Source organism: Carlito syrichta, unplaced genomic scaffold, assembly GCF_000164805.1.
Source record: "Carlito syrichta isolate Samal-C Ts95f unplaced genomic scaffold, Tarsius_syrichta-2.0.1 Scaffold309093, whole genome shotgun sequence".
Taxonomy (NCBI): domain Eukaryota; kingdom Metazoa; phylum Chordata; class Mammalia; order Primates; family Tarsiidae; genus Carlito; species Carlito syrichta.
Window position 1 is genome coordinate 993504 of NW_007253189.1, and position 26825 is coordinate 1020328.

Below are 26825 nucleotides of genomic sequence, written 5' to 3' on the forward strand. Positions count from 1 at the left end.
ACATCTTTTTTTTTTTTGATTTGGAGTCTCACTCTGTCGCCCAGACTGGAGTGCAGTGGCCGCTCCCGGCCACCGCAGCCTCGACCTGCTGGGTTCCAGCGATCCTTCCGCCTCAGCCTTCCAAGTAGCTGGAACTGCAGGTGCACGCTATCACGCCCGGCTAATTTTTGATTTTTTTGTAGAGATGAGGTCTCGCCAAGTTGCCCAGGCGGGTCCGTACCCTACATCTTTATTAAAAAAAAAAAAAAAAAAAAAAGAATTATCAGTCCCATTCAAAAGCCCAGTAAGCTATTTTGTGGATGTCAACAAACTATTGCTAAAGTTTATAAGGAGAGGCAAAAGATCCAGAATAGCCACCATAAAATTGCAAGAAAACAGCTGGAAGACTGACAATACCCAACATCAAGACTAATTATAAAGCTATGCTATTCAAAATAGATTGCTATTGGTCAAAGAGAAAATAAACAGATCAATGGAACTGAACAGACAGCCCAAAAATAAACCCACATAAATATAGTCAGCTGACCTTTGACAAAGGAACAAAAGTAATACAATGGAAAAAAGATTGTCGTTTCAACAAATATTGTTGGAACAGTTGAATATCTACACGCGAAAACAATGAATCTAAACACACACCTTATACCCTTCACAAAAAATTAACTCAAAATAAATCACATATCTAAATGCAAGGCACAAAACATAAAGACTCCTTGAAAACAACACAGGAGAAAATCTAGATGGCCTAGGGTTTGATGATAGTTTCTAAGATACAAAACCAAAGGTACATTCCATAAAAGGACTGATAAACTGGACTTCATTAAAATTATAAATTGCTGCAATAGAAAAGACACTATCAAGAGAATAAAAACACAATTCACAGACTGGAAGAAAATATCTGCAAAAGACACATCTGATAAAGGACTGTGGGATTAGGAGGAAGGGAAAGATGAATAACACAGAGGATCTTTAGGGTAGTGAGACTACTCTGTATGATACTATAATAGTAGATATGTCATTATAAATTTATTCAAAACCATGGATGTACAACAGCCAGGCTCGATGGCTCAGTCTGTAATCCCGCGCCTTTGGGAGGCTGAGGTGAGTGGATTGCCTGAACCCACGGGTTCGAGACCTGCCTGGGCAGCAAGACCTCATCTCTACAATAAATCAAAAAATTGCCAGGCGTGGTAGCGCACGCCTGTAATTCCGGCTACTTGGAAGGCTGAGGCGGGAGGATCGCCAGAGCCCAGCAGGTCGAGGCTGCGGTGGCCGGGAGCGGCCACTGCACTCCAGTCTGGGCGACAGAGTGAGACTCCAACTCAAAAAAAAAAAAATAGAGTGAACTTTAATGAAAACTATGAACTTTAGATGACTGTGAGGTTCATCAATTGTAATATACCACTCTGGTGGGGGATGCTAATAATAGAGAAGGCTATGCATGTGTGCGGACAGGGGGTTATATGGGAAATCTCTGTACCTTCTGCTCAATTTTGCTGATCTTAAATCTTCTCTAAAAAATAAAGTCTATTTTTAAAAAAATAACTATTAATCATTTTTTAGTTTTTTGTTTTTCTGATAATTTTTTTTTTTCTTTTTTAACCAACCTAAACTTACCAGTATCTCAGTAAAGGTTTACTCGGTCATAATTCCTATCAAGGGTTTTAGGAAAAATAATCATTATTTTATCTGATTTCTATTAGCTAACTAGCTAATCATCATCATAAACAATATACTGAGTGCTTCTGTGTTTTAAAAGTCACAAAGAATATAAGACCTATCAACTTAGGAAATTAGGACATACATAAAGATAATCAACCATACAAAATAGTCCTTGATGTAACAACTACACAGCACAGTACCACAAAAGCTCTGAGAAGGAAGAGATCAAGCTGAGGAAGAGAAGGATAATCAAAGCAAAGAGAGTGACTAAATAATACTTAGAAGAAGCAAAGCTGCAAAGAAAGCTTCATTTGACCCCAATGCCCTCTAAAGTTTCTACTGAATTTTCTCCTTCCTTTCATTGCCTAGCTTCTCAAGTTAATACCTCAATACCTCAACTTCAAATCCACCTGCAAAATGGGTGCCATCCCTACCACTACACAGAAATACAGCCAACCTTCCTCTACAGTGAGCACTTATCCACTAAGTTCAGTGGCATTTCCTTAAGCTTTATTTCCCTTAGTTTTATCAGGTAACTGACATTCTGACCACCTTCTTAAAATAAACTTCTACCTTCAATTTCACTCTAATTGATCCTGGTTCTCCTATCTTTCTTCTGATCTTCCTTCTCTGAATTCTTTACTAATGTCTGTTTCCTTTCATACCTACCAGTAACATTTTTCAGTATTCAATCCTCGACACTCTAAATTCTTCTTTATAGTTTACTACTCCTGAAATCTGTACTTCTAGTCCCCTTTTCAATGGCCTGGACCTCCTCTATGAGGACGATCTACAAACAGCTTAAACTCAACATATGCCAAAATGAACTCAACATCTTTCCTTCCCAGATTTCCATGCCTTTCGATTTCCCTAGTCATTCTGTCATAATCATCTATTATTCTAACACAGAATTTAAATTTTCACTATACTCTGCCAATGCCTGCTTTGCAAGCTATCTTGACTGGTTTTCTTTTCTTTTTTTATTTTAAAGATGTGGGGGTGCAATTCAGGATTAGGTACGTTATAATCATTGTATAGGTGAAGTTTGAGGACTGATATTCATTCTCTCCTTCTGCCATCACCTAATTTTTTACCCTCTTTAGTTTGATTATTACAGCAAAAATCTCTAACTAATCTTATTACCTTTATCTCTCTTCATCTCTGATAATCCTGAACACACTATAATAATTTCCTGAAATACTGCTTTTGTTATCTTTCTCCTATTAATGTCCATGTGAATGTAATGTGTGTGTATGTATATATGTGTGTGTATACATACACAAAATGTATATAAAAACTTCCTTTCCTATACAAATGAATCCAAAATATTTATTTTACTTCTAAGCCATTTTACAAATTTGGTCTATCCAAACTTAGTTCATAACAGTCCATACTACAAACCAACTATACTCAAACTTATATAATGGTATATACTCTGATCACATCTGAATTTTACAATTAAGGGGCTTCACACAGAAGTACAGCATAGAGTAATAGCACAAGTCAAGTTCAAAATCCTGCTCTATCACTTGCTTAGACAAGGTACTTAATACTTTGAATTCATTTCATAATCTATAAAAAAAGGAACTCATAGAATTGTTGTGTTAAATGAGACGATGCATGAGAGACTGTGATTGACACATAAGTGTTCCATAAATGATGATAATTATTTTTATTTGCTCCTAACATATTCCTTGCCTACAATGCTTTGTCACTATTTATCTCTTTAAAATCAACCCATTCTTTGGGGCTTAGCTGATATTTTATTTCTTCCATTTATGATTCCTCTACCTCCTCCTAAGTTTCAGGATTCTTCTCATCTATTCTTTTCATTAGAACATTAATCAAAGACTTTGTTTTGTATTGTTTCGTAACTCACTAAGTAGAGCTCCTGTCCCTTCATATAGGCTCTCAGACTTCTTTACAGGCAGGAACGGTCTATTCCAGTCTATTTCAGTACACTAATTAAATATAATTAATAAACTAGATGCTACCACATATTAATGTGTTACCCTGGCCAGGAAATATATTAAATCAGAAATTTCAGATACAGCAAGCATCTTAGTCTGTTTGACCTGCTATAATGAAATACCATAAATTGAGTAGCTTATAAACAACAAAAATTCATTTCTTACAGGCTGGAGGCTGGGAAGTCCAAGATCAAGATGCTGGCCGCTTCTGTGCTGATGACAATCCATTCTGCATAGATCTTACCACATCCTCACATAATGGAAGGGACTAGCGAGCTCTTTGGGGTCTCTTTTATAAGTGCATTAATCCCACTTAAGAGGGGAAACCCCTCATGACCCAATCACCTCCCAAAAGGCCCCACTTCTTAATACCATCACCTTGGGGTAATGTTTCAAAATATTTATTTTGGAGGACATAAACATTCAGATCATAGCAGCAAACTATAAAGGACTCATCTAGGTATGACTGTGACATCTCTCAAAACAACCCAAACAAATAGGCAACGACTTCAGAGAGAAAAGGATTTCTAGTCTTAGACCATTTGTTTAAATGGATACTGGAATCAAAATATCTGAGTCATGGAGTCCAGTAAGTTCTTGTTTAGAATATATAACTAAACCTATCGGATTAAATAATTAGAATAATAGCAACAGTCACTAAAGTAATTGAATTTACTGAATAAAATTATTATTACCTGTATACAAGCATCCTGACCCCTGATTGCAGCTATGTGAGCTGCTGTCCAACCTCTCGTTGTTACTTGTGTGATATCAGCTCCATGCCAGAGCAGCCAATGAAGACACTGAGTTAAGAAGATAACCATGTTAACAAGTAAAAAGGTAGATTTTTAAAAACATTTTTGTATCTTTAAAATTTAGTCTACTATTATGAAATTCTCACTATAGCCTGAGAAGCATCATAAGTGAATGAGGGAGTCAAGTATAAGAAAAACAAAGTACAACACCAAGACATGGATACCAACATTTAGCTTCACTTTGGATTAACAATAGGGAATAATAGAAACTCTGGCAAACTGGAGACCATATTTCTTGACTATAGATGTAGATGCTATTCAGCTACAGGCAGTTGTTGCTGAGTTAAATGCTAGTCTTATGTTCATAAATATTCTATCTGACCAATACCATGCAAGTCAAACAAAACCCATCTGTGAATCACATTCACTCAATGGTTATCAATTTGCAATCTCTAACACAGATCTCTAAATGGGTCCAGAAGCTTTTATATCAGTCTTTATAACATTGTTATTTTGAAGACACTTTCTAAAAAAAAAAAGTTGTTTATTAAAAAAAAGAGTCAAATGTATCTTCAGACTTTTAAAAATTAACCTAAATCTCAATATAATACAGTACTTAAAGGTATAAATCACATATGATGTTATTGCCTTTATATGTTCAAGTTTCTAGATTCTACCACATCTTTCTTTTTAATATAATTGATCATAACACTGGGACACATTTTTACATAAGTTATAATCATATTATTTGCTAAAATGGCTTATTGGGTAAGTATCGTTTGCCTGCCACTGAGATTAACGAACATAAAATATGAAAAAGATCTCAATCTCATTAATAATCACAGTAAGTCATTTATTCAACAATATTTATGGAAAGACTATTATGTGTTAGCACTGTTCAGGTACTGGAGAATAAAGTCACTATAAACAGTTGCATACTGGTTTTACATTTCTCTTGGATAAATATGTAGAAGAGAGATTGCTGGGACATAAAATAAGTACATGCTTATCTTTATTAAAAAACTGCCAAATTGTTTTCTAAAGCAGCTGTACCTACCAACAGTGTGTAAGAATTCCAGTTTTTCTATATCCTCGTCAACACTTGGTATTGTTAATTTTTTGGTTTCCTTTTTTTCTGCCATTCTTATAGGTGGGTAGTGGCATCTTATTGTGTTTTTAATTTATATTTGCCGAATGGCTAATGATGCTAAACATCTTTTCATATGTTTAATTGCCATCCATATGTTCTCTGTGAGAAAGTACCAATTAAAGTCTTCTACCCACCCCTTTTTTTAAAAACTATTAAGTTCTGAGAGTTCCTTATATAATCTGGTTACAAGTTCTTAGCCAACCATATGATTTGCAAACATTTTTTCCTGTTTCTTCTATAAGTTTTATAAGTTTAAGTTTTATATTTACCTGTGATCTGTTTTGAATAAATTTTTGCATATGGTGTCAAGTATGGGTTGAGGTACATTTTCTTACATATGACTGTCGGATTGTGCCAGCACCATTTGATGAAAGTACTACCAGTTATCCATTGAATTGTATTTGCATTTTTGTCAAAAATCAATTGATCAATCAGTAGGACTTCAGAAATGGCAAAATAAGGAGTTTGCCAAATCCTCCACAAGAAGCAATTATAAAATGAGACATAGTTGTCAAAAACAACAATTTAAAGACTCTGGAAATTAACCAAAGGAATATAACAAAATGTGAAGCATTTATTCAAATAAATCTACTGAATCTCAGTAAAAACAGGGGGAGTCTGTGCTGTTTTAACCTTAGGTTATAACTATTCCTACCTCCAATTCCACAGTACAGAAGTTCAACTCAAGCATTCTCTTTCTGCCAGAGAGACTGACCTTATTTGAAGCTAATCATAAAAAATTCCACACACCCAGGCACATCATTGAAACAATTCTCATTTCGGTGGCCAACGACTGAGAAAACCAACATTAGAGCCAGTCTGTCACAATACTTGGAAAAAATAAAACTAAAAGTTACCCCAAAAGTTAATAGGGAAATCCAAGAAATGAGGGAGCCAAAATGGGCCTTGCAAAGATTCAGTTTATCATTTGTGATATAAACAGCTATATGCAAGTACAAGGCTGCTTACAATCAGGAAAGGCTGAAGAGGGCCTAAGTTGGCTAGTCATCTCTAGCTAGGCACGAAGCCTTGCAAGCACATTTTTTAAATGTCAGGTTGATTTATTAACTGCTTTGAAAACATTCCCCAAGCTACACACAGACCCACTGATAAAAGATGAACTCCTTACTGGCTCAAGCTATTTAAACACAAACTCTGATCAATCACTAGCTGACCACTAGGCTATGTCGGCCCAGGAGTGACCCCATTACAAGTAAAGCTTAAAAATAAATAAATAAATAAATAATCTTTTTTTTTCTTTTCAAAAACGCTCAGCAGAGACATCAGTGGCCACACACTGTGAAGGAAACAGACTCTTCTATATAATTAGTCCAAACAAGTCACTAAAAAAACCAAACAGCAACAATCATTATGTGAAGGAGGAAAAGGATCAGAACCCAGAATGGCTACAATATATTATCTAAAATGTCCAGTTTGCAAAATGTAAAGCCATTCTAAAAAATTTTAATACATGCAAAAAAATAAGAATATGTAACGCACACACATGGAAAAAAAGCAATCAATAGAAACTGTCTTGAGGGGACCCATATACTGGACTCAGCAAGACTTCAAGGCAGTTATTATAAATATATTCAAATTAAAAGAAATTATGTTTAAATAATTCAAGGGAATTATAATGACAATGACTCATCAAACAGATAATATAGATAAAGATATAGAAATTACAAAAGAACCAAATGAGAAATTTGGAGTTGAAAAGTATACCTAAAATGAAAAGTTCACTACAAAGTTTCAGTAGCAGATTTTGTCTGAAAAAATAAAGTCCAATATAACATAGTTTTCAGCAATTTTTTACTTGGTGATTATTTCATATTACCAACATATAAGTACCACAAGTCTTATAAATATTCAGAAAGGATAACAAAATGTAAAGGTGTTAATGCAATGCTCAGGTAGAGATTCAGGAGATGACCTTTTAAAGGCACTAAAATCTTTTTTTGTTTACACTTATTTTTGTTAAAATTCAACAAACATGCATCTGATAGACACTGTGAAAGACACATTATTGAACATCTGATAGACACTGTGAAAGACACTCAAAATATAAATATAAATTTAATTTAACAAATTCAGCAACACAACAAACATTTACTGTAAACCTATGATGTGCCTCCAACATGCCAGACATTATGCTGAATGTTATGGAAAAAAGATGAGTAAAATCGAAATGATACCTTCAAAGGGCTCAAAATCAAATAGAGAACACAATTCAATGTGATAAATAGAATTTTTTTAATGTATAAGATTTAGGGGTAGCACTAAGGAGTCAGTAGCTAGTTGGAAAATATTGATGGGGGAAAACACAGAAGGCTTTACCAAGTGGATACTGTCTGACCTGGTTCTCAATGAGGTAACAAGTGGAAAGAAGTAAGACCAGGCAGGTGAAGCAGCAAGTGCAAAGTCTATAGAACATGCAACAGTAGACTAGTTTGAGAAATGATAACAGTCACTAGCACTATAGCATAAAACAATTATGATGGGAGATGAAGTTGGAGAGATAAGCCTACCGTGTTAAAGGACTTGAACCTTATCCTATAGGGAACAGAGAGTTACTACAAGGCTTTAAGGAGGGTCTTAAGTAATATCAGATTTTAGTATGACAGAGATAGCTTTGTATATAAAATATGGGCTAGAGGTAGATAAGACAAAAATAAGACAAAAAAGAAGGTAAACCATTAGACCTAAGGCAATGGCTATGAGAATGAAGAAGACAAATCTGGGAGGCAAAGATGGAGCGGAATCAACTGACCTAATAACTAGTTCTCACTGCATCAACATGTATCATGACTTAAGTATACCTTCATCTAGACAAATGTTGATAATATGCTTTGCTTCTGTGAAATACTGAGTCAAGTCAATAATGATTCAAAAGTTATTGCCCTAAAAATCTAAGAAAGGGAGGGGAAAGATTAACTATTTTAGTTTTATACCAACTGAATTTGAGATGCCAGCAATCTATGCATAAGCTAGTGATCTAGCACCTGACATATAGCCCAAAAGGTAGGAGAAAAAGCAAATAAATGAGTCATGTAGAAGTGATAAAGTCAAGGAAGTCTAAAAGATCACCTGGAGAGAAAGAATAAAGTAGAAGAGAAAAGGCTAATAGAGGAAGTGTAAAGAATACCTGTACTCAGGCCAGCTCGGTGGCTCAGCCTGTAATCCCAGCACTTTGGGAGGCCAAGGTGAGTGGACTGCCTGAGCCTGCGGGTTTGAGACCAGTCTGGGCAACTTGGCAAGACCTTGTCTCTTCAATAAATCAAAAATTAGCTGCGCATGGTACCATGAGCCTGTAGTTTCAGCGGCTTGGAAGGCTAAGGCGGAAGGATCACCAGAGACCAGCAGGTCGACATTGGGGTGGCCGTGAGCATGCCACTGCACTCCAGCCTAGGAGATGGAATGAGACTCCAACTCAAAAAGAAAAAAAAAAGAATACCTATACTCATATTTACAGATCAGGAACAGTGAGTTAATCAAAGAAGATTTTGAACTATGATGTCCCCTCTGAGGGGACATCATAAACCTAGCAAACAAATCTGGTGTCCCCCTCAGAGGACATAAAGAGATTGCTGAAGATTATACAGGACAAACTCATACAAGTGCAAATTTTTCAAAAAAATATTTTTCCATTCAAATATATTGAAATTTTCCATTCAAACTGCATGAAAAAGAAAAAAAAGAGATAAAATAACCGAGACATGACCGATCAATTGAGAAGTGGTTTTCAGGAATCTCGAGTACATCCTTCCATATCTTTTTTGAACAACAGACTGGACAATAAATTACACAGTATTAATGTGGGAGGAAGAAAATGAGACTACAGTGTCTACTCAAATAGAAAAACACCAGGTAGAAGACTTCAAACAAATTGCTATTGTACAACATGTATCAATGAAACTTGCAATGCATGTTGGTAACTTTCACATGTTACCACATGTTAGAAAAATATAAGATACAAGAATTTGACTTTTTTGTCATAAATAAGTTCCTCAGTGTCCCAAATTCCATTACAAGCCAAATAACATTACAATAAAATAATTGGTTTCAATTCTATATTATTTAATATTTCATAAAAAAGAATGGTCAAGTCACTGGCAGGTGACCCACGAGATGTCTCCAAGTACAAAGGGTTAAGTGAGAGTAATCAGAGAGGTTGAAGAGGCACTAGAAAAGAGAAGAAATAAATGGTACCTCCAGATATCCTATTGGAATATGGCAGAGTGAAATCAGTATTTCCGTCTTCTCTCCAAAATCACCCAAAACCAAAGAGCAAGAAAAACAGAAAGAAAATTCCAACTTGTTGAAACTAGGAGACATCTATAAATCAAACCTCAAACAGACAAACAAAAACAAAACAAAACATGCCAAAATACAGATCAGACAGGGATGTGGCAGGAAACAGCAGAGACAACACCTGCCCTGGGCTACAAGCTTACAAATTGGAACCATCAGGATCCACTGAAAAGACAAAGTGAAAATCCCTTGTTTACAATACAGTTCAAGAGAGGCACACAAACTGGTAAAGGGAGAGTTTCTGAGCCAGAAGTAGAAGCAGCAGAGAAGTCCAAATAAAGAAATCACACAGAGCCAGACACAGTGGCTTATGTCTATTAATCCTAGCACTTTGGGAGGCCAAGGTAGGAGGATTTCTTGAGCCCAAGAGTTCAAAAGAAGCCTAGGCAACATACAGAGACCATGTCTCTACAAAAATTTAAAAACTAGCTAGGTCTTGTGACATGTGCCTGTAGTCCCAGCTACTAGACAGGATGAAGTGGAAGGCTTGCCTGAGCCCAGGAGGTTGAGGCTGCAGTGAACTGTGATACTGCCACTGCACTCCAGCCTAGGCAATAGAGTAAGACCCCCAACTCAAAAAAAAAGAAACAAACAAAAAGAAATCATATAGAACGGTCATATCACTAGAAATAGTCTGTTGAAAAAGAGAAACTGCATTGTGAACAGAACTACTGCCTGTAGTTTACAGGCTGGAGAAATGTAGTAGCTAAAATAAGCGCCCACGTATAATCTTGAATCATGAGAAAAATTCCAGTTAGCCTTGTTCACAGCTCAAGAATAAGAAGACTTGCATTAAAAAATTCACTAAACAGTCTATACTAGCTGGAAATTAAAATCAACCAAATATCCATCAATAGAAAAATAGATAAATTCTGATACCAGTCTAAGAAAAGAACAGACAACATGGCTGAAAGAAATAAACTAGAGTACATATATGTAACCACATAGTTAAAACTCAAAAACATATTATTGAACAAAAAAAGTAAGCTGAAGAATGATATACATAATTTAATGTAATTTATGTAAATTATGTCTTTAAAACAATTATGTAATCATATGTAATCATATGTAATAATAATATAAAACATAGATGAGAATAACAAACAACAAAATCAGGGTAATAGTTACATCCGGAGTTGGAAGGAGAGGAATGCTACCTGAGAGGGTACTCAGGAACTTCAAGTGTACCTGCAATATTTCATCTATTTTCTAAAAATCTGAAGCAACTATAGCAAAAATGTAAGAATTGGTATTCATAGTTATCCTCTGTAAGTTTTCTTCTAGGCTTACCTTTGGAACACAGCCACCATATTGTAAGGAAATGCAAACAAGCACACGTGGAGAGACCTCATAAACAGGCCCACATAGAAAGGTGTTAAGGTCCTAGTCTAGAGTCAACATCAACCACCAGACATCTGAGTGAATAAGCCTTTAGAAGATTCCAACCCCAGTTTTTTAATCTTCTAGTTAAAGCCCCCATATATCATGAAACAAAGAAACCTGTCCCTGGGATCCAATATCTGGTTCATTTATAAGAATAAACAATTGGTTATTTTATGACACTAAGTTTTGAGAAAATTTGTTATAAAGCCTTAGAAAAGCAGAATACCCAAATATTAAACTGAATTAGACTGAAAAGAAAATATTTGCAGTATCTAGCATACGGTCTCAGCCCTGTTTCCTAAATTTACAAAACTGCTATAACTGTAAACTTACTTCAGTTTAATAATTTGTATAGCTTCTTACCTCCAAACTGCCAGAGTGTGCTGCCCAATGTAAAGCGGTAAATTTATGGAGAACATCAACTTCATTAATGCTGGCTCCACGTTCCACTATTTCTGAAAGCTGCTTCACATTTCCAGCTCGTACAGCATCATGTATGCTACCAAAATGCACGTTCTTATTGGCACCTACCAGAAAATCAAATTCTTTAAAATGCACTACAAAACTATAAAAGAAAAAAAGATTAAAGCAATGATCCAGAGAACACAAAATCACTCTGGCTTTCCAAATAATATACTACAAAGATGTTTGTTATTAATTTCTTAATCATACTCCCAGATTCAACTCTGACACGTAAAAAAGTATGGAGGATAATACTCCCATTCTTATAAGGAAAAAACTGAAAATCAACAACTTTTCTTGGACCCATCAGAGAATTGAGGTCTCAAGGCAAACTGCCACCTCAAATTGGAGACAGACAAATACAAAGAAATACTCAAGTTCAGCTTATCTGGAGTAGAAGCAGCTTGAGCAATAAACTAGTAGAAGCACTTAAATGGTCATTTTTGATAACTTGCTAGGAACTGAGTATCTACAAGCCTAGGAGTGAGAAACTTCTAGGGGCCCCAGTCTTAGAAAATCCTACACTTGCATAGATTTTACCTTCAGAAATCCCAGCAGGTTATCACTCTGAAAAACCAAGAATTCACGCCTTTGGCAGGGAGATGGGGAAAGGAACCACACTGAAATATGCTCCATAACAAAGGCCTCCCTAGTGAAAAAGACTATCAGAGCCTTATCTCATATACATAGATACATTTTATCATTATATTTCTTATATTTCTAATTCATATGTCTTGACACTCAGAAAGAAATGTCAGGTCATAATTTTTAGTTCATATACTCTTAGTGTCTTATATTTTATAATTTAATTGATGCGCACTGTGAACCAGAGGCAATAAAGGTATCTAAGCATGAACAATTAGTAGAGGAGGAGGGAGTAAATAATTCAATCAAAGCATTCCCTAAACAAAACAAGCCAAAAAAAGGCATGATTCCTGATCTCAAATTGTATTGAAAACAACTCAAGCCGGGTTCAGTGGCTCAGCCTGTAATCCCGCACCTTTGGGAGGTTGAGGTGAGTGGATTGCTTGAGCCAGCGGGTTCGAGACCCGCCTGGGCAGCGAGACCTCATCTCTACAATAAATCAAAAAATCAGCCGGGCGTGGTAGCGCATGCCTGTAATTCCGGCTACTTGGAAGGCTGAGGCGGAAGGATCGCCGGAGCCCAGCAGGTCGAGGCTGCGGTGGCCGGGAGTGGCCACTGCACTCCAGTCTGGGCGACAGAGTGAGACTACAACTCAAAACAAAAAAGAAAACAAACCATCAACACTTCTGACAAATGATCTATGCAACTTTGTACTACTACTTATCAATGTATATATCCTCTCTCCACAATCAGAATGTTAATTCCTTAAGGGTTAGAATTGTATCTCACATCAACTCTTAGCAAAATGCTATACATGTATTCAAAAATCCTTTCTGAACATCTACCATGTGCCAGACACTATGATAACAAGATGGAAAATAGGCACGAATTTAATTTTTCTTTCCACTATCACTTTAAAATTATTTGAAAAACAGAATAAAAACAAAAACCTGACACCAATGTCCTCAGAGAGTGCAGGTAAAATTAAGAAGGAGAAATCAAAGGGGTCATAGAGGAGCAAGAAACATTTGAGCAAGACCTTGAACAATTAGGATATATGAAAAGAAGACAATTACATTCCTTACCTTCTAGTAGATAAATACTGAATAAATAATGACCAGTGTGATGAGTGTCATAAAGGACAGTAGAGTGCCATTGGTTCCAGTGTGGAGTGAATGTGAAGGTCAGAAAAAGCTTATACTGAGACACACCCGAGACACTGAGACCTGAATTCTATATCTCTCCTGTGAGCTGCAGACTTATATATATGTCTCCTTTCTGGAAATCTTCCTCCAGCATCTCAATATCAGCATGTATTCATACATCCTCTCTGTCCTTCAGTATTAGCTGTTTCAATTAATGGCAGCACAGCACTCAAATGACAAAGCTAGACACCTTGGATTTATCCCATTACTTTTCCCTTATTTCATCCACTGTATCCATGCCAGTTTAGTTCATCCTCTGTCCACTGAAATTTGCTGAATTTGTCTCCTTTTCTGTCCCCACCTCCACTCTCTTAGTTGAGGGCTCACCTTTCTCGCCTAGACTATTGTAAGATAATCTTCTTACATGGTCTCCTTGACTCTCCAGTCTTGCCTTTTTGCTCCCCAATCAATAAACTCCCCTCTACTGATAGTGCCTTAAGACACAACACATGATAGGCATGTATTAAATATTTACTGGATGGCTGACTGAATAACATAGATTTGCGGGTCATAAGTAGGATAGAAGTCAGAGTATATGACAAGTATTAATATATAACAAGTACCATCAAGAGGGAAAAAGCAGGCCGGGCTCGGTGGCTCAGCCTGTAATCCCGCGCTTTGGGAGGCCGAGGTGAGTGAATTGCCTGAGCCCGATGGTTTGAGACCCGCCTGGGTGACTTGGCGAGACCTCATCTCTACAATAAATCAAAAAAATTAGCTGGGCGTGGTAGCGCGTGCCTGTAGTTCTGGCTACTTGCAAGGCTGAGGCGGAAGGGTCGCTGGAGCCCAGCAAGTCGAGGCTGCAATGGCCGAGAGCGGCCACTGCACTCCAGTCTGGTGACAGCGGCCACTGCACTCCAGTCCGGGTGACAGAGTGCGACTCCAACTCAAAAAAAATAAAAATAAAAAAGAGGGAAAAAGCAGCATTTAAAGAGAGGATGGAAGAAGAAAACTAAGTAAGTCTAATTTATCATCTCCACAGGATTGAAAGCTGCAGGAACGTCAAGTAAGAACTCAAAAGGGTCCATAAGAGTGAACAAAGTGGATGGCTAGCTAGGAAAGAAGTCTCAGAAAAATGGTGTCGATGGAAAGCAAAACAAAAGAGAAGAAAGCTGAAATGAGGTAGAATGGGGAACACTGAAAATATATAAAAGGAAAAGGAGTGACAACCGAGAAAGGGAAATGCCAGAAAGGGATAGGATTGGGACTTATGAGGGCTGATGGAAAAAAAGGAGTGTTGCAAAGACGAGACCAACGGAACAGTCTGACTTACACGGGTTTGCAGACTTGCTAGACGGAGCGGAGGGAGCTGAATTGTCCACCCCGGGCATGGTACAACCTCTCCGACTCTGGAGAGGAGCTGAGCCCAGGCCCCTGTTGCTGCGGTGGTCTTCACTTGCTCTCACCCAGGAGTCACTGCAGCGGCAGCGGCCTTCGTCGTCGTCGTCGTCACTAGGACGCAGGCCACAGCCTTCCCCTGTCCTCTCCCACGAGCCCCTGCTGTGAGAACCGTCGTCTTCACTGTCTTTCTCCCAAAAGCCACTGAAGCGGCGGTTGACGTCTTCACTGAAACTCACTCCAGAGGAGTCGCTGGCGGCGTAGCCCGGGTCTTCACTTACTCCCTCCCAAGAACTACTGGGGTTGTGGCCGCCATCAACACTCCTTCCCTCCCAAGAGCCACTGAGGCGGCGACTGCAGTCGTCACTGACTCTATCCCCGGAGTCACTAGTTCGGAAGTCCCGGACCTCACTGGCTCCCTCCCAAGTACCACTGAGGCGGTCTTCTCTGCCTACTCCCCCGAAGTCGCTAGTTTGGAGGTCGCCGACTTCACTTAAATTCACGTTGCTGCTGCGGAATCCGTGTCCTCCCTTTACGTTCTCCCGAGAGCTGCTGTGACAGCCACAATCTCCCCTAATTCTCTCACGAGAGACACTGCAGGGGCGACCTAGGTCTTCACTGACCCTTCTCGAGTCACTGTGGAAGAAGCCGGTGTCTTCGCTTACTCTTCCGGTGGAGACCCCGGAGCGAACGTCACCGTCTTCGCGTCTTCTTTCGCAGTCGACGCTAACTCCTTCTCTGGATTCGGCGCCGCAATGGCCGTGTCGGCCGTTTATCCCCCACACGTGGTTGCCAGCGCGGCGGCCGCCGTCATCGTTTGCTACTGCCCGCAAGTCGCTGTGGCGGCGGCCGCCTCCGATGGGGAACTTATCGGAATTGCTTTCCAGCCTCCCGACTCCCGCCACTTAGTTGGAGCGGTGGCGGAGCCGTCGCCTTGGAAACGAGCAAACTTCCGGCGCGCTGAGGTCATTTCCACTTCCTCACGGCTCACGTCACTTCCGGCCTCCTTTCCTCCGCCTTTTTCCAAGGCTCCCCCAGCTAGCGAAATCGGGTGCTGGTGTGAATTGTTTTTTGGTGAAATTCTACTTGATCTCGCACGAGCCTATCTAGGCCCGACTCTGGAATGGCCTGTCATCGATCGCTTCTACCATCGCTCAGCGACTCAAGTGGAGGCCCAAGGACTACAGTCTGCGTAAGTGACCTGTATGGCGCGGACCGGGCGGGGCCTTTTTGTCCTTGAGCAAACCTAGTATATTTTTCCGTGCTGATTGTGAGAAAATTTGTTCTTACTCTATCATTTCACAAGTATAGAAAAAGGCCTAAAGGAGAAGTTAGCAGCTGCATCCGGTCATTGGTGAGTATTAGTGCCAGACTCTTTGATAATCGCTTGTTAGGTGTTATCCCCATTTTATATGTCGGGAAACTCAAGTTAACAGTAATTTCCTAAGGACAGATAATTTGTAAAGCCAGTGTAAAAATACAGATCATTTATCAAAAGACTGCTCGAGGGCTCTTGACGCCAAATCCAAGGTTCTTTTCACTATAACATATTTATTTTCCACAGTTAGGCCTAAATCTTTCTAACCGGATCACTTAACGATAGGAATGAGTTTTTCCACTGTTTGTTGAAAACGTCTGGGTCAGGTTTTATGCTGTCAACTGAAAATGCATAAGTTAATAATTTTCTGCCCTCCAGGAGCGTCACCCACCTCGATTTTCCCCTCAGCCCTTTTTTTCCCGTCCTTACTGCCTTTCATCTCCCTTCAGAAATAATTGAGGTCCTGGAAACATACCATACTTTTTCATATCTCTGTGCCTTTGTATATATTGTTCTTAACAGGAACAGCCCTGCCCTCCCCCCAGTTTTGTTCTGTGAACACATTTGGGAAAATCCTGATCCTACATCTGCTCTCTGCAGGTATAGTAAATTGCCTCTCTTTACCTTTGTCACCTTTGTAATATCAACAGCTGCTGTTTATTGAGTTTATGTGACAAGTTTGACACCGTACTAAGTGCTTTGTATTAGTTTTCTTTTTCAGTTATTTCACCAACAAGAATGAGCTTGAATCAGTTCTGTTTGTAACCTGCCAGAATAAGCATTACAGTTCCTTTTTACAGAGAAATAAGGCACATTAAAATTCATTGTCTGAGGATATACAGCTAGTAAGTAGTAAACACCCGAATTAAGATGCCAACCTAGGTCTTTGATTTTTGCAGCACAATGTCCTCAAAAGTCTCTGAATTCCCACAACCTTTATAGGTCACTTATTACAGTATATTTTAGTTTTCTGTTTAACAATTTTTTCTTAGCCCCGCCCCCCCCAAGGACTTTGAGCTTCTGGAAGGTAGGGACTGTATCTTACTCATCTTCACATTCCTAACGTCTAGAATATTTAGTTCAAGGGAAGGGCTAAGTAATTATTGTGTGGGCGAGTGGGTGGATTGATCAGCTGATTATCAGTTGGGTGAACTGATAGACTAAAAATAAAGTTTTTCATAGTTGGAAGACTATTTGAGATTGGTCATCCCTATTCCCTCATTTTTTTTTTTTTTAGAAATGAAGCATCTGGGGCCTTTTGTCTACCAGACGTGTATTGAGTTATTTATGTGGGCAATTTCTATGCTAAATGATTTGCAAATAGTTTCAAACTTAATTTGTGTTATTTTTATTTTTACAGATGAAGAAACAGCTCAGATTTGACCAAGACCACATAAATAGGAGTTGGGAAATTGGAACCAACAATGACTGACTCCAAATTAATAGTGTTTATAGCCAAATATAATGGTAAAGGCTTTATTTTTTTTTGTTATGCAGTAGAGTGGATAAACTCACTGAGGAAATGAGGCAGTACATAACAAATCCTTAAAGGATACACACATGAAAGGAAAAATCAGAAAATGAAACAGAAACAGGAGAAAAGCAAAAAAAGCAAAATCTCCCAAAGTCAACTTAAAATAAAAGGAATTTAAAATAAAAGCAGAAGTTAATGAAATAGAAAACAAAACTGACTCTAGAAATAGCTAATATTTTTAAAAAAACAATAAATACATACTCTCAGCAAATATGAGGGAGAAAAGGAAAGAAAACAGTATTGGAAACAAAGAGAACATATTACAGATATAAAGGAGACTTTGAAAATCAGAAATAAATTATTTTGTGTAACTTTATACAGGTTGAGAATTCCTTATCCAAAATGTTGAGAACCAGAAGTTTTCCAGATTTTGGATTTTGAAATATTTACATATACATAATGAAATATCTTGGGTCTGGAACCCAAGTTTAAATAAAATTCATTAGTTTTATGCATACCTTATACATACAGCCTGAAGGTATTTTTATACAGTATTTTAAATAATTTTGTGCAAGTTTGTGATGAGTACTTATGTGTGGAATATTCTACCTGTGGCATCATGTCAGTGCTCAAAAAGTTTCAGATTTTGGAGCATTTAGGACTTTGGATTTTAAATTGGGAATGCCCAGCCTTTACCAATAATCTTGAAAATTGACTTGGACAATTTTCTAGGAAAATACAAATTTCAAAAAATTGGCTCAAGAGTTAGAAAACCTTAATAAACTGATAATCATAAAAGACTATCTTAAAATAGTCAGAAATGTCACCAGAAACAAAACATAGAGAATGATGGAGTACTTCCCAATATCAAAGCTAGCTTAACCCTAACCCTAACACCTTGCCAGAATTTAAAATATGCATTACCCATGCAACTGTCTAGTGGCAAAACTTTCAGAATAACTTGCTCATCTATGTGTACTGTGATAGTCATTACAACACTTTATAATAGTAAATAACTACAAACGTGAATATCAGTAAAAGAATGACTAAGTTTTGCTATATTCTTAATACAAAATACTATACAGTGGTAGAAAAGCAGATCTGTGTGCATTAATCAACATGGAAAGAGTTGTAAGATATAGGCAGTAAAAAAGGTACAAAACAGTATTATCTCATTTAATTTTTAAAAATTACTTGGTAAAAGAAATTTTTTAACTGGGAAATTAAAAAACCCAAATTGTTACTTAAAAGTTACTTTAAGAGCAAGGCAGGGTCTAAAAGGAGACTTTTTTATACTTGTATTTTATTTTTTAATGTAAAAAAGTAAAAAATATAGCAGCACAGAAAAACATAACACATAAAGCAAAAGAATGTAATTTTAAGGCAGGATATGTGGTCCAAGAGAGCTTAAGAGACTAAGAAGCGCATACTGGCTTTGGCAAGGAATCATTGATTATATTCAGGAGAGCAATTTTAATAAAGTAGTCATGATGCAGAAACCAGATTGTACAGGATTTCAAGGTAAGTAACTATGAAGGAAGTTACTCAAGTGAACCAAGGTTCAGAACACACACTGGAGGTGGGCGTCTCAACATTCCGGAGAATCAGAACACTTTGTGAATAGGGGGCTCTGGTTCCAATTAGTAAATATGATAAGTTCTTCACTTTTACCTCAGTTTTTCAAAAGTGAGGTAATAGAGCAGTTTCAGAGGAGGGAGCAAGGCCAAACGTTAGGCAAAAAAAATGAAGTACTTTTAATTAACAATCTCTAACCTACTTCTGCCCATGTGCCCTCTTCTCTTGCTTCCCAGGCATTCCTGTTCTCCTTTTGGTATCTACCCCCAAATCCTCATTGGGGTACCCCATGGGCTGTTTTTGCTTTTGTTGATGTTTTTGTTTGGAGTTTTTTTTGGTCTCCTAGCGTACTGTTCCTCATCTGCTCAGCGAAGTACCCATTATGTCTGGGAGCTGACCCTCTTTAGGGTTGTGAGAAAACTTTCCACGTCTACAGAAGTTCAGATCTTTCTTGACACTATCCTTCTGGTTTTCCATTTTTTACCTCCATGTTACCTCTTTAGTCCTAGCTACATCTTTTTTCCACTTGCAGGCACAATTAGATGCCTCCTTAGATTGTCCTTAATATTTTGTATGAACCTCTATTAGGGCACTTATTTGGTGCTAGTCTATAAAATCAGCCATACAAAAAAAGTAACAGAATTCTCTATTTTAGGCTAATCCATTAGATGAGAATATAAACATATAGTTAACTCATTTTTCTTCCCAAAGCTTTTTTAAAGCTGAATTACAGTGACATTGATTTGTATTTTTCAAAATATCAAAAGTAGAAAGTTTTAAGAAAATTACATTAAAAACAGGTGGTTATAAACTTAATGAAATCTTTAGATTTTAGGGGAATATACTATTTTTCTCTTTAACTTTTAATTCAGAAGCCAATGTTCCATCTTCTGTGAGGCTTCCTTCTGCTTTCCTTGCACTTTAGTGTTACCAGATTACCAAACTCAGTGTTGTGGTGTGTCTTAAATATTAGAGGTGCCCCCAAATGTGAATCTACTAATGAGACTCTCCAGAGAGTAGGAATCTCATTTAACCTTCATTGTTAATAACTCTAAACCAGGCGTGGTAGTACTTACCTGAAGTCCTATGAAAGGCTGAGGTGGAAGAGTGGCTGCAGCCCAGAAGTTCAAGACCAATCTGGGCAACAGTGAGACTCCCATCTATATATTTTTTTAATACTAGGAATTTTTATAAATTTACTATAAGGAATTCTAATGCACAGTCAAACTTGGAGCAGAGGTACAACTATAAATACTAGTGACCACCTCAGAGAAAACACTGGCCATCCTCCATTCCAAAGCTAATCCCTCCTGTGCTGCTATTGGTTCTATCTCACACCAGTTGTTACAGATGTAATCAGTCATCTCTTCAATCCATCTCCACTGAGCTCATTTTATAACACACTTGCTAATGTCTCTGTCTTAAAAAAAAATTGATTTTAACTACAACTTCATCTCTAATCTCTGAAGTTTCATGACAGTAGCTTTTAATGTTTCATTACCTCCCACTCACACTACCCATTATTTACCTGACTTTGGCACCCATACTCAGCTGTTGTGTCAATAGGGAATATTTCTCAGACTTGCCATAATCTCTTGTCCCTTTATTTTGCTGATTTATCTGTTGAAATTTTTTTTCCTATTGCTAGTTTTCCTATTTACTTCTCATCTTCCCTCCCACCAGTCTGTTTGTTCCCCATCCTTGGCCCTTTTTCCCTTTATGTGGATCCTGTTGGTTCACTTGTAGGTTTGAATGTCACCTTCCTTTTAAATGTTCCGTACTTGTAAACATTTGATAAAAATGATGGGTGATCTTCCCAGAAAAACTTAAAACAGGAAGGGAAGTCTTGCCTTCATAAGTTCAGTTAACACATCATGTGTTTATAACTCTTAAATCTAACGGATATTCTTACTAGTTCTGCAGCATTTAATTATCTAAATTTTTATTCACTTGATTCTAAAAACACACACACACACACACACACACTTAGATGCAGATAGGATGTTACTTCTGTTTAAAATTTCTAGAGGCTCCCCTGGTCATCGGTCTCCACTCCTAGTTATCCTCCAAGATTCAGATAGCACCACCTCTGCAATGTCTTTCTTAATCCACCTTCAGGTAGTTTGGTGTCCTATTTCCATCCTAGCATTAACTTGGTATGGGGAATAAAATGGACAAAGCCAGGTTCAAGTTCTTGTACAACTTTTTAAATGGGTGGTCTAATTACATCTATAAACTGAGGGCACCATTTACCATCTATCATTAGGTGTGAGTACCAGAGAAAATAATATGTATAAAGTCTGCTAGCACCTACCAAATAATAAGTGCTCGATAAAACTCAGTGTGCCTGTTTCCAATGAATGGCAGAAAAGGTTAACCTATCTCAGAGTACCTAGCTCATAATAGTTTCAGTTTTTTATAAACGGAGATGAAAGGAAACCATAAAGAGAAAAGTCACATTCTAAAGTCATTCAAGAAATAAAGAAATACAAACAGTTTTTCTTCATCATTCTATTTATTACATGTATGAATATTAACATCTCATGGTATCCATCTAATTCAGTCAAAACCAACAAAGGAAAAAAGTTAACCATGTTTCAAGTGAACATCTTACAAATTCCCCTGTAACTTAAAATAGAAATATGTTCATCTGCATTAAATCGTTTGACAATTTGAAAAATGTTTAAAAAAAAAATCATTTAGTACTTAAATATATTATTTGTTAATTATTTGATGGCATCAGTGTCCAAGTTCAAGAATAAAAGTTGCTTCATTAGATACTGTCCAAAAATGAACATCTGGATGGTTCTCTATAAGCTGGAGAGAGATGTTCTATTTCATTTTTAAAATTTTTTCAAAATCTGGCTTTTCTATTTGAGAAAAGTCCTGCAGTGCTCTCTCACAACCCCTTTTTGGATAAAACTTCAGACTTTGCTTCTTGAATCATGGGAGGCTACTAGGTAAAAATCCTTATGTTGAGGTTGCTGTTCAATTCCATTTTACCCAATAAAAAGTACAGAAACACTGTCTTTATTTGATGGTGTGCATAAATATTACACTCCATGGATAGCAAAAATATTTTTTATTTATAATTTACAGTTTCACAAGTGAAAATCGTACATTTTTACACATACAATTTCATTTTGTTAAATTTGCACACATCTACAGAACTTTCACACAACAAGCACCTGAAACTGTGCAGGCAGTAGGAAATGCAAATACTAAAATGTATTTATTAACCAAATGATAGCTGAAGGCCCTGCCTCAGCTAGACAATTTATATAGATATGTCTATATATACATAAAAAAAATTCTTCACCTTCTAGATCCAACAGCAGCTTTTTTAAAAAAGAAAAACATACCTTTCTCATTTTATTTAAACTGACTCGGCTGTATCATTTTCTTTTTTAATTTCAGAGGGTGTTGCTATGCTTTCCTCTGTACAAGCTGGTGGGGTATCAATTCGTTCTTCCTTAACTTTGGGACTTTCACAGGGTTCCTGCAATTCGTTTTTGACAATGTTCAACATAATGTTCAAGGGGTTTTCAACTGGTGTCTTGCTGGGAGATGGTGTACAATCAAATGACGACGTCTACAAAATGAAAAGCCCTTTAAGTACTGATGAAAGTTCAGAATTACCATATGAAATAGCATCTAGTTTTATAAGACCCTAGTATTGATAAAGGAACACACATATACCAAATGCAACTGAAGTACTTGCTTCGGCATCGAAATAATAAAAGGTACATTGAGTATTAGAAGAAAGCTAAGCAGTAGAAGCTAAGTTGTAACAAACAGCCAAAAAAAAGTCAATTAGACACACTTCTACACTTAATCTCTATGTAGATGGTAAACCCTACATATGTGGGGGGGTTGTTACTACTCTAATTTCAATTGTTGATTTTTAAACTGTAGTCTCTTGATGACCTACATACATCAAACTGCCTCTTGAACCCATCTTCTCTTTGAAAATCCATTTGTTCCATCAATCTTGGTTTAGAAAAGAGTCACAACTACAAATATGACATAAGAGCTTTTTAGGTCAAACTGGTGGTATTTTTTAGATTTCATATGTGATCATTTAAAAAGTATTCCTATACTAGATAGCTAAGTGGCGTATGTAAGAAAAAAATAGCAGTAAATGGTACTCATAGCTCTAGAAACCTATTCTCCTCATGATCCTTTTCACTTCAGTTTTCCTCACATTTCTCTGGGCCTAGTAGTCTAATAAAAAAAAAAACACGTCAAAATCCAAAGGAATAAATTGCAAGGAATGATACAGAAATTTCAAATTTTAAATTGCATATCACAAAAAATGATATATTGATGGGTATCAGATCTATCAATATAGCATAAGTATACAGTGAACAACCTAAAGGCTATATATCAGAACAGAAAAAACAGTTCAATATATTAAGATTAAAACAATATTCTTCTGATGCAAAAAAATAAAATTTACTAATATAAAAAAATACATTAGCCAAAAGAAACTTACATTTTGATAATCTTCATAACATGATGGATGATAAATCTGAAACAAAAGTATGCACACGTTCACTTCTAATAGGTTATTCTGATTTTTCTTTTTTATTTAAACAAAAAGTTATCTTTGGAAAGGTCACAAAAATGGATAAAACCAGAATTTTCATCCTCAATTTTTTTTTTAGACAGGGTCTTGCTCTTTTGCCCAGACTTTAATACCGTGGTGCTATCATAGCTCACTGCAGCCTCAAACTCCTGGACTCAAGTGATCCTCTTGCCTCAGCCTCCTAGCTAGCTAGTCCTATAGGACTATAATCACATGCCACCACATCTGGCTCATTTTTTAATTAAAAATTTTCATCCTTAAAAGAGTTCGAAAAACTGACTTTAAACTTGCTTGGCAAATTTAGATATCTAGCCTCACTTGATTTTTAAGACAGTATAGTTTGATGGTGATATAAATTCAGAATCAAAATAGTGTGGTTAGACAACTAACTAGATTCAGAAGGCCTAGTCCTGGGTCTATTATTAACTCACTATGCAACCTCCCATATAAAATAAGTATAGAACCACATGATTCCTCACATCTCTTCCAACTCAAATATCCTATGACTGTAAAGTCCAATACTTTTCTCATTAAGACCCCCAAAAATGGATTATGACCCTTTCAAAGTAATGCACTACCTCAACAAAAAAATGCTGATCTTACCACTCCTTATAAAAAAACAAAATTACCTTTCCATCTACTCTAATAGCATTTTTTAAATGCCATTCCTCCTCTTCTTCATCCCAGTATTGTTCAAATTGTTCTTGACAGATTTCACAACTCTAAAATATAATCACACAAAATGAATTTTACAAACTAGAACATTTAATCCCATTAAGTAAAAATATATAAACATTTGGTTAAATGGAGTAAGGAATTTAAGAGTGTTCTGAAAGTTTACATAACGTCGAATACATAACAGGCAAAAGATATATTTTAAGGATTTTGTCAATCAGGCAAAAATAGTAAACATTTAACTGCTATTGGTCACAATATTATTTACAGCAGTCATCTACAAAGCCAAACTTAAGAGTAAAATTAAAGAGTAAAGCTTACAAGAAATCTTAAAATAATTAAAAGACGGATGAAAGTCAAGTGATATGTTTATTATTATTTACTTGAAGTGAGGGACACTCCAAAAGGGAGAAAGTTTAAACATTCATCTCTTACCTCAACTGCTCCAGCAGGTCCAGCAGGTACACTCTGAAACTCCTTTTCCTTAGCAGCTTCCTGAGTTTTGAGCACAACTTCTTCATGTACCTTTTCAAAAAACTGACTCTTTGCACGTTCTTCCAGATCAGCTATTTCCTCAAATTCTATCCAGTCCTTAAAAGGAGTTGATTTAAAAGAATATTTCCATTTATTTTTAATCGTCTACTGCTTATCTTTAACATAATGCCATTTAAAGGTAAGAGTGCATTCTTCTACAATATGCTCTAATATTATTTCAAATCATACTGTCTCTTTGAGCCCTTATACCTAATAGACAACATATAGCAACTAGTGAACAATTAAGATCTTAATGTTAGTTTTCCATTACCTCTACTATAACTACTAATTCAAACAAAATAAACTTCAAATACAGCTTTTTACAAAAACACCAGTCATAGAACCTTGGAATTTTAGAGATAGAATAAGGTTGTGCATTACTGTAATCTCAACAAAAACACATACTCTTAAAAAATTCCGATTTAAAAAAACTGTTTATAGCCTAGGGATCAGATTTTACTAAGAACACTTACATGTTAGCTTTCAGCAATTGTTTAAACTGATTTACTTTTAGAATGGTATAATTTAAGCCTAAAAGCTAGTTCAGAGACATATGGATTACTTACTGTTAAACTGTAGTACCATCGTCTATGAGTGACTTTTCTGCTAACATCCTTTTCAGTTCTATTTTGACGATAATGCCAGTCCAAGTGATCTGCATATACATCTGTCTGTGATGTTGTAAACCTCATTCCACAAGAGTAGCACTGAATACCAGTGTATAGTCGATTTATAACACTATCATAACGTCTATTTTGAAAAAAAAATATTCTTAAGTGTTGAAAACAGCTTAATGACCTTTAAAAATCAATTACAAATATTTCCATTTTCCTTATTTTAGCAGTGGTGAAACCAAGAGCTTGCTGAAACAGTTAATACCCAAAGATCAATATTCTCTAATAGCCATGTCATCAGTCCTCTTTACCTTAACTTTTGGAATAGGTGCCTGTCTTATAATTGATAGGCTTAACCCAGTTACTTATATCCTTTTAATTAAAAATGGAACGTTCCTGTGCTAGCTAAAAAGGCAATCGTTGGCCAATTCTTAGCTTGGGAGAGTCAGTGTCAAGGTGGAGATGGCAGAAGTTAGATTTCACCTCTCTAGATCTTTGGAGTTCTGAATAATTCAACCCCACTCTAGTCTAAGGAATCGTGAAAAAGGTACAGAAGACATAACAGAATGAATAACTTTTTAAAAAGACCTCTGGAAAACAGTCAGCAATTATTCATTTTTAAAATTCTAGTCTTCCCTGTTTGGGAAGAAACAGGTACAGAGGCCAAGTAAGTGAACAGAGCAGTTATTAACTCCAAGAAAAGAAAATAGTAGAATAAGACAAAGTTACAGAACACTGGTAACTCTGCATTACGCAAATAGTCATAATGTGAATAATCAATTAAAAATAGTTTACTACATGGAGAGACATTAGACAGTAAAAGAGATAGCTAAATCATCACTTTTAGAATGTCAAGAGGTTATATCTAGCCATGATAAACTGAGAAAATATGTATATTATAAGAAATAAAGAGGTAAATGCCATAAAAAACAGTTTAAAGAGTTTGAAAAAAATGGTTGCCTCTAGGGGACAGGGATAGGTGAAAAACAGTAGCAGGAGAAAGGAATGCCATCTCATTAAAAGCCTTCAACTATGCCGGGCTCAGTGGCTCAGCCTGTAATCCCGCGCCTTTGGGAAGCTGAGGTGAGTGGATTGCCTGAGCCTGCAGGTTCGAGACCCACCTGGGCAGCGAGACCTCATTTCTACAATAAATCAAGTATCAGCTGGGCGTGGTAGCGCATGCCTGTAATTTCGGCTACTTGGAAGGCTGAGGCGGAAGGATCACCAGA

At 36.8% G+C, this 26825-nt stretch overlaps 2 protein-coding genes and 1 long non-coding RNA gene across 5 annotated transcripts in view; 1 reads left to right on the top strand and 2 right to left on the bottom strand.

Moving 5' to 3' along the window:
* ANKRD42 (ankyrin repeat domain 42) overlaps positions 1 to 15736 on the bottom strand; it is an 86038-nt gene extending 70302 nt beyond the window's left edge. For 2 of the 3 annotated variants that reach the window (XM_021716927.1, XM_021716928.1), the window contains exons 1-3: positions 14754 to 15736; positions 11592 to 11755; positions 4325 to 4432 (exon numbers count right to left, since the gene is read on the bottom strand). In XM_021716927.1, the coding sequence (XP_021572602.1) occupies positions 4325 to 4432; positions 11592 to 11755; positions 14754 to 14811 (330 nt within the window). In that variant the 5' untranslated portion in view covers positions 14812 to 15736. The remainder of the gene's footprint in view (positions 1 to 4324; positions 4433 to 11591; positions 11756 to 14753) is intronic. The other variant, XM_021716929.1, reaches the window with a different exon arrangement.
* A 78-nt stretch (positions 15737 to 15814) lies between these two features.
* Positions 15815 to 22909, top strand: LOC110596429. Its single transcript, XR_002482453.1, has 3 exons — positions 15815 to 16010; positions 17497 to 17603; positions 22603 to 22909. It is a non-coding gene; the product is annotated as an uncharacterized LOC110596429 (long non-coding RNA).
* PCF11 (PCF11 cleavage and polyadenylation factor subunit) overlaps positions 21682 to 26825 on the bottom strand; it is a 25887-nt gene continuing 20743 nt past the window's right edge. The window contains 5 exon segments of the mRNA XM_008066741.2: positions 21682 to 22777; positions 23681 to 23716; positions 24403 to 24495; positions 24884 to 25039; positions 25549 to 25732. Of these exon segments, the coding sequence (XP_008064932.1) occupies positions 22562 to 22777; positions 23681 to 23716; positions 24403 to 24495; positions 24884 to 25039; positions 25549 to 25732 (685 nt within the window). The 3' untranslated portion in view covers positions 21682 to 22561.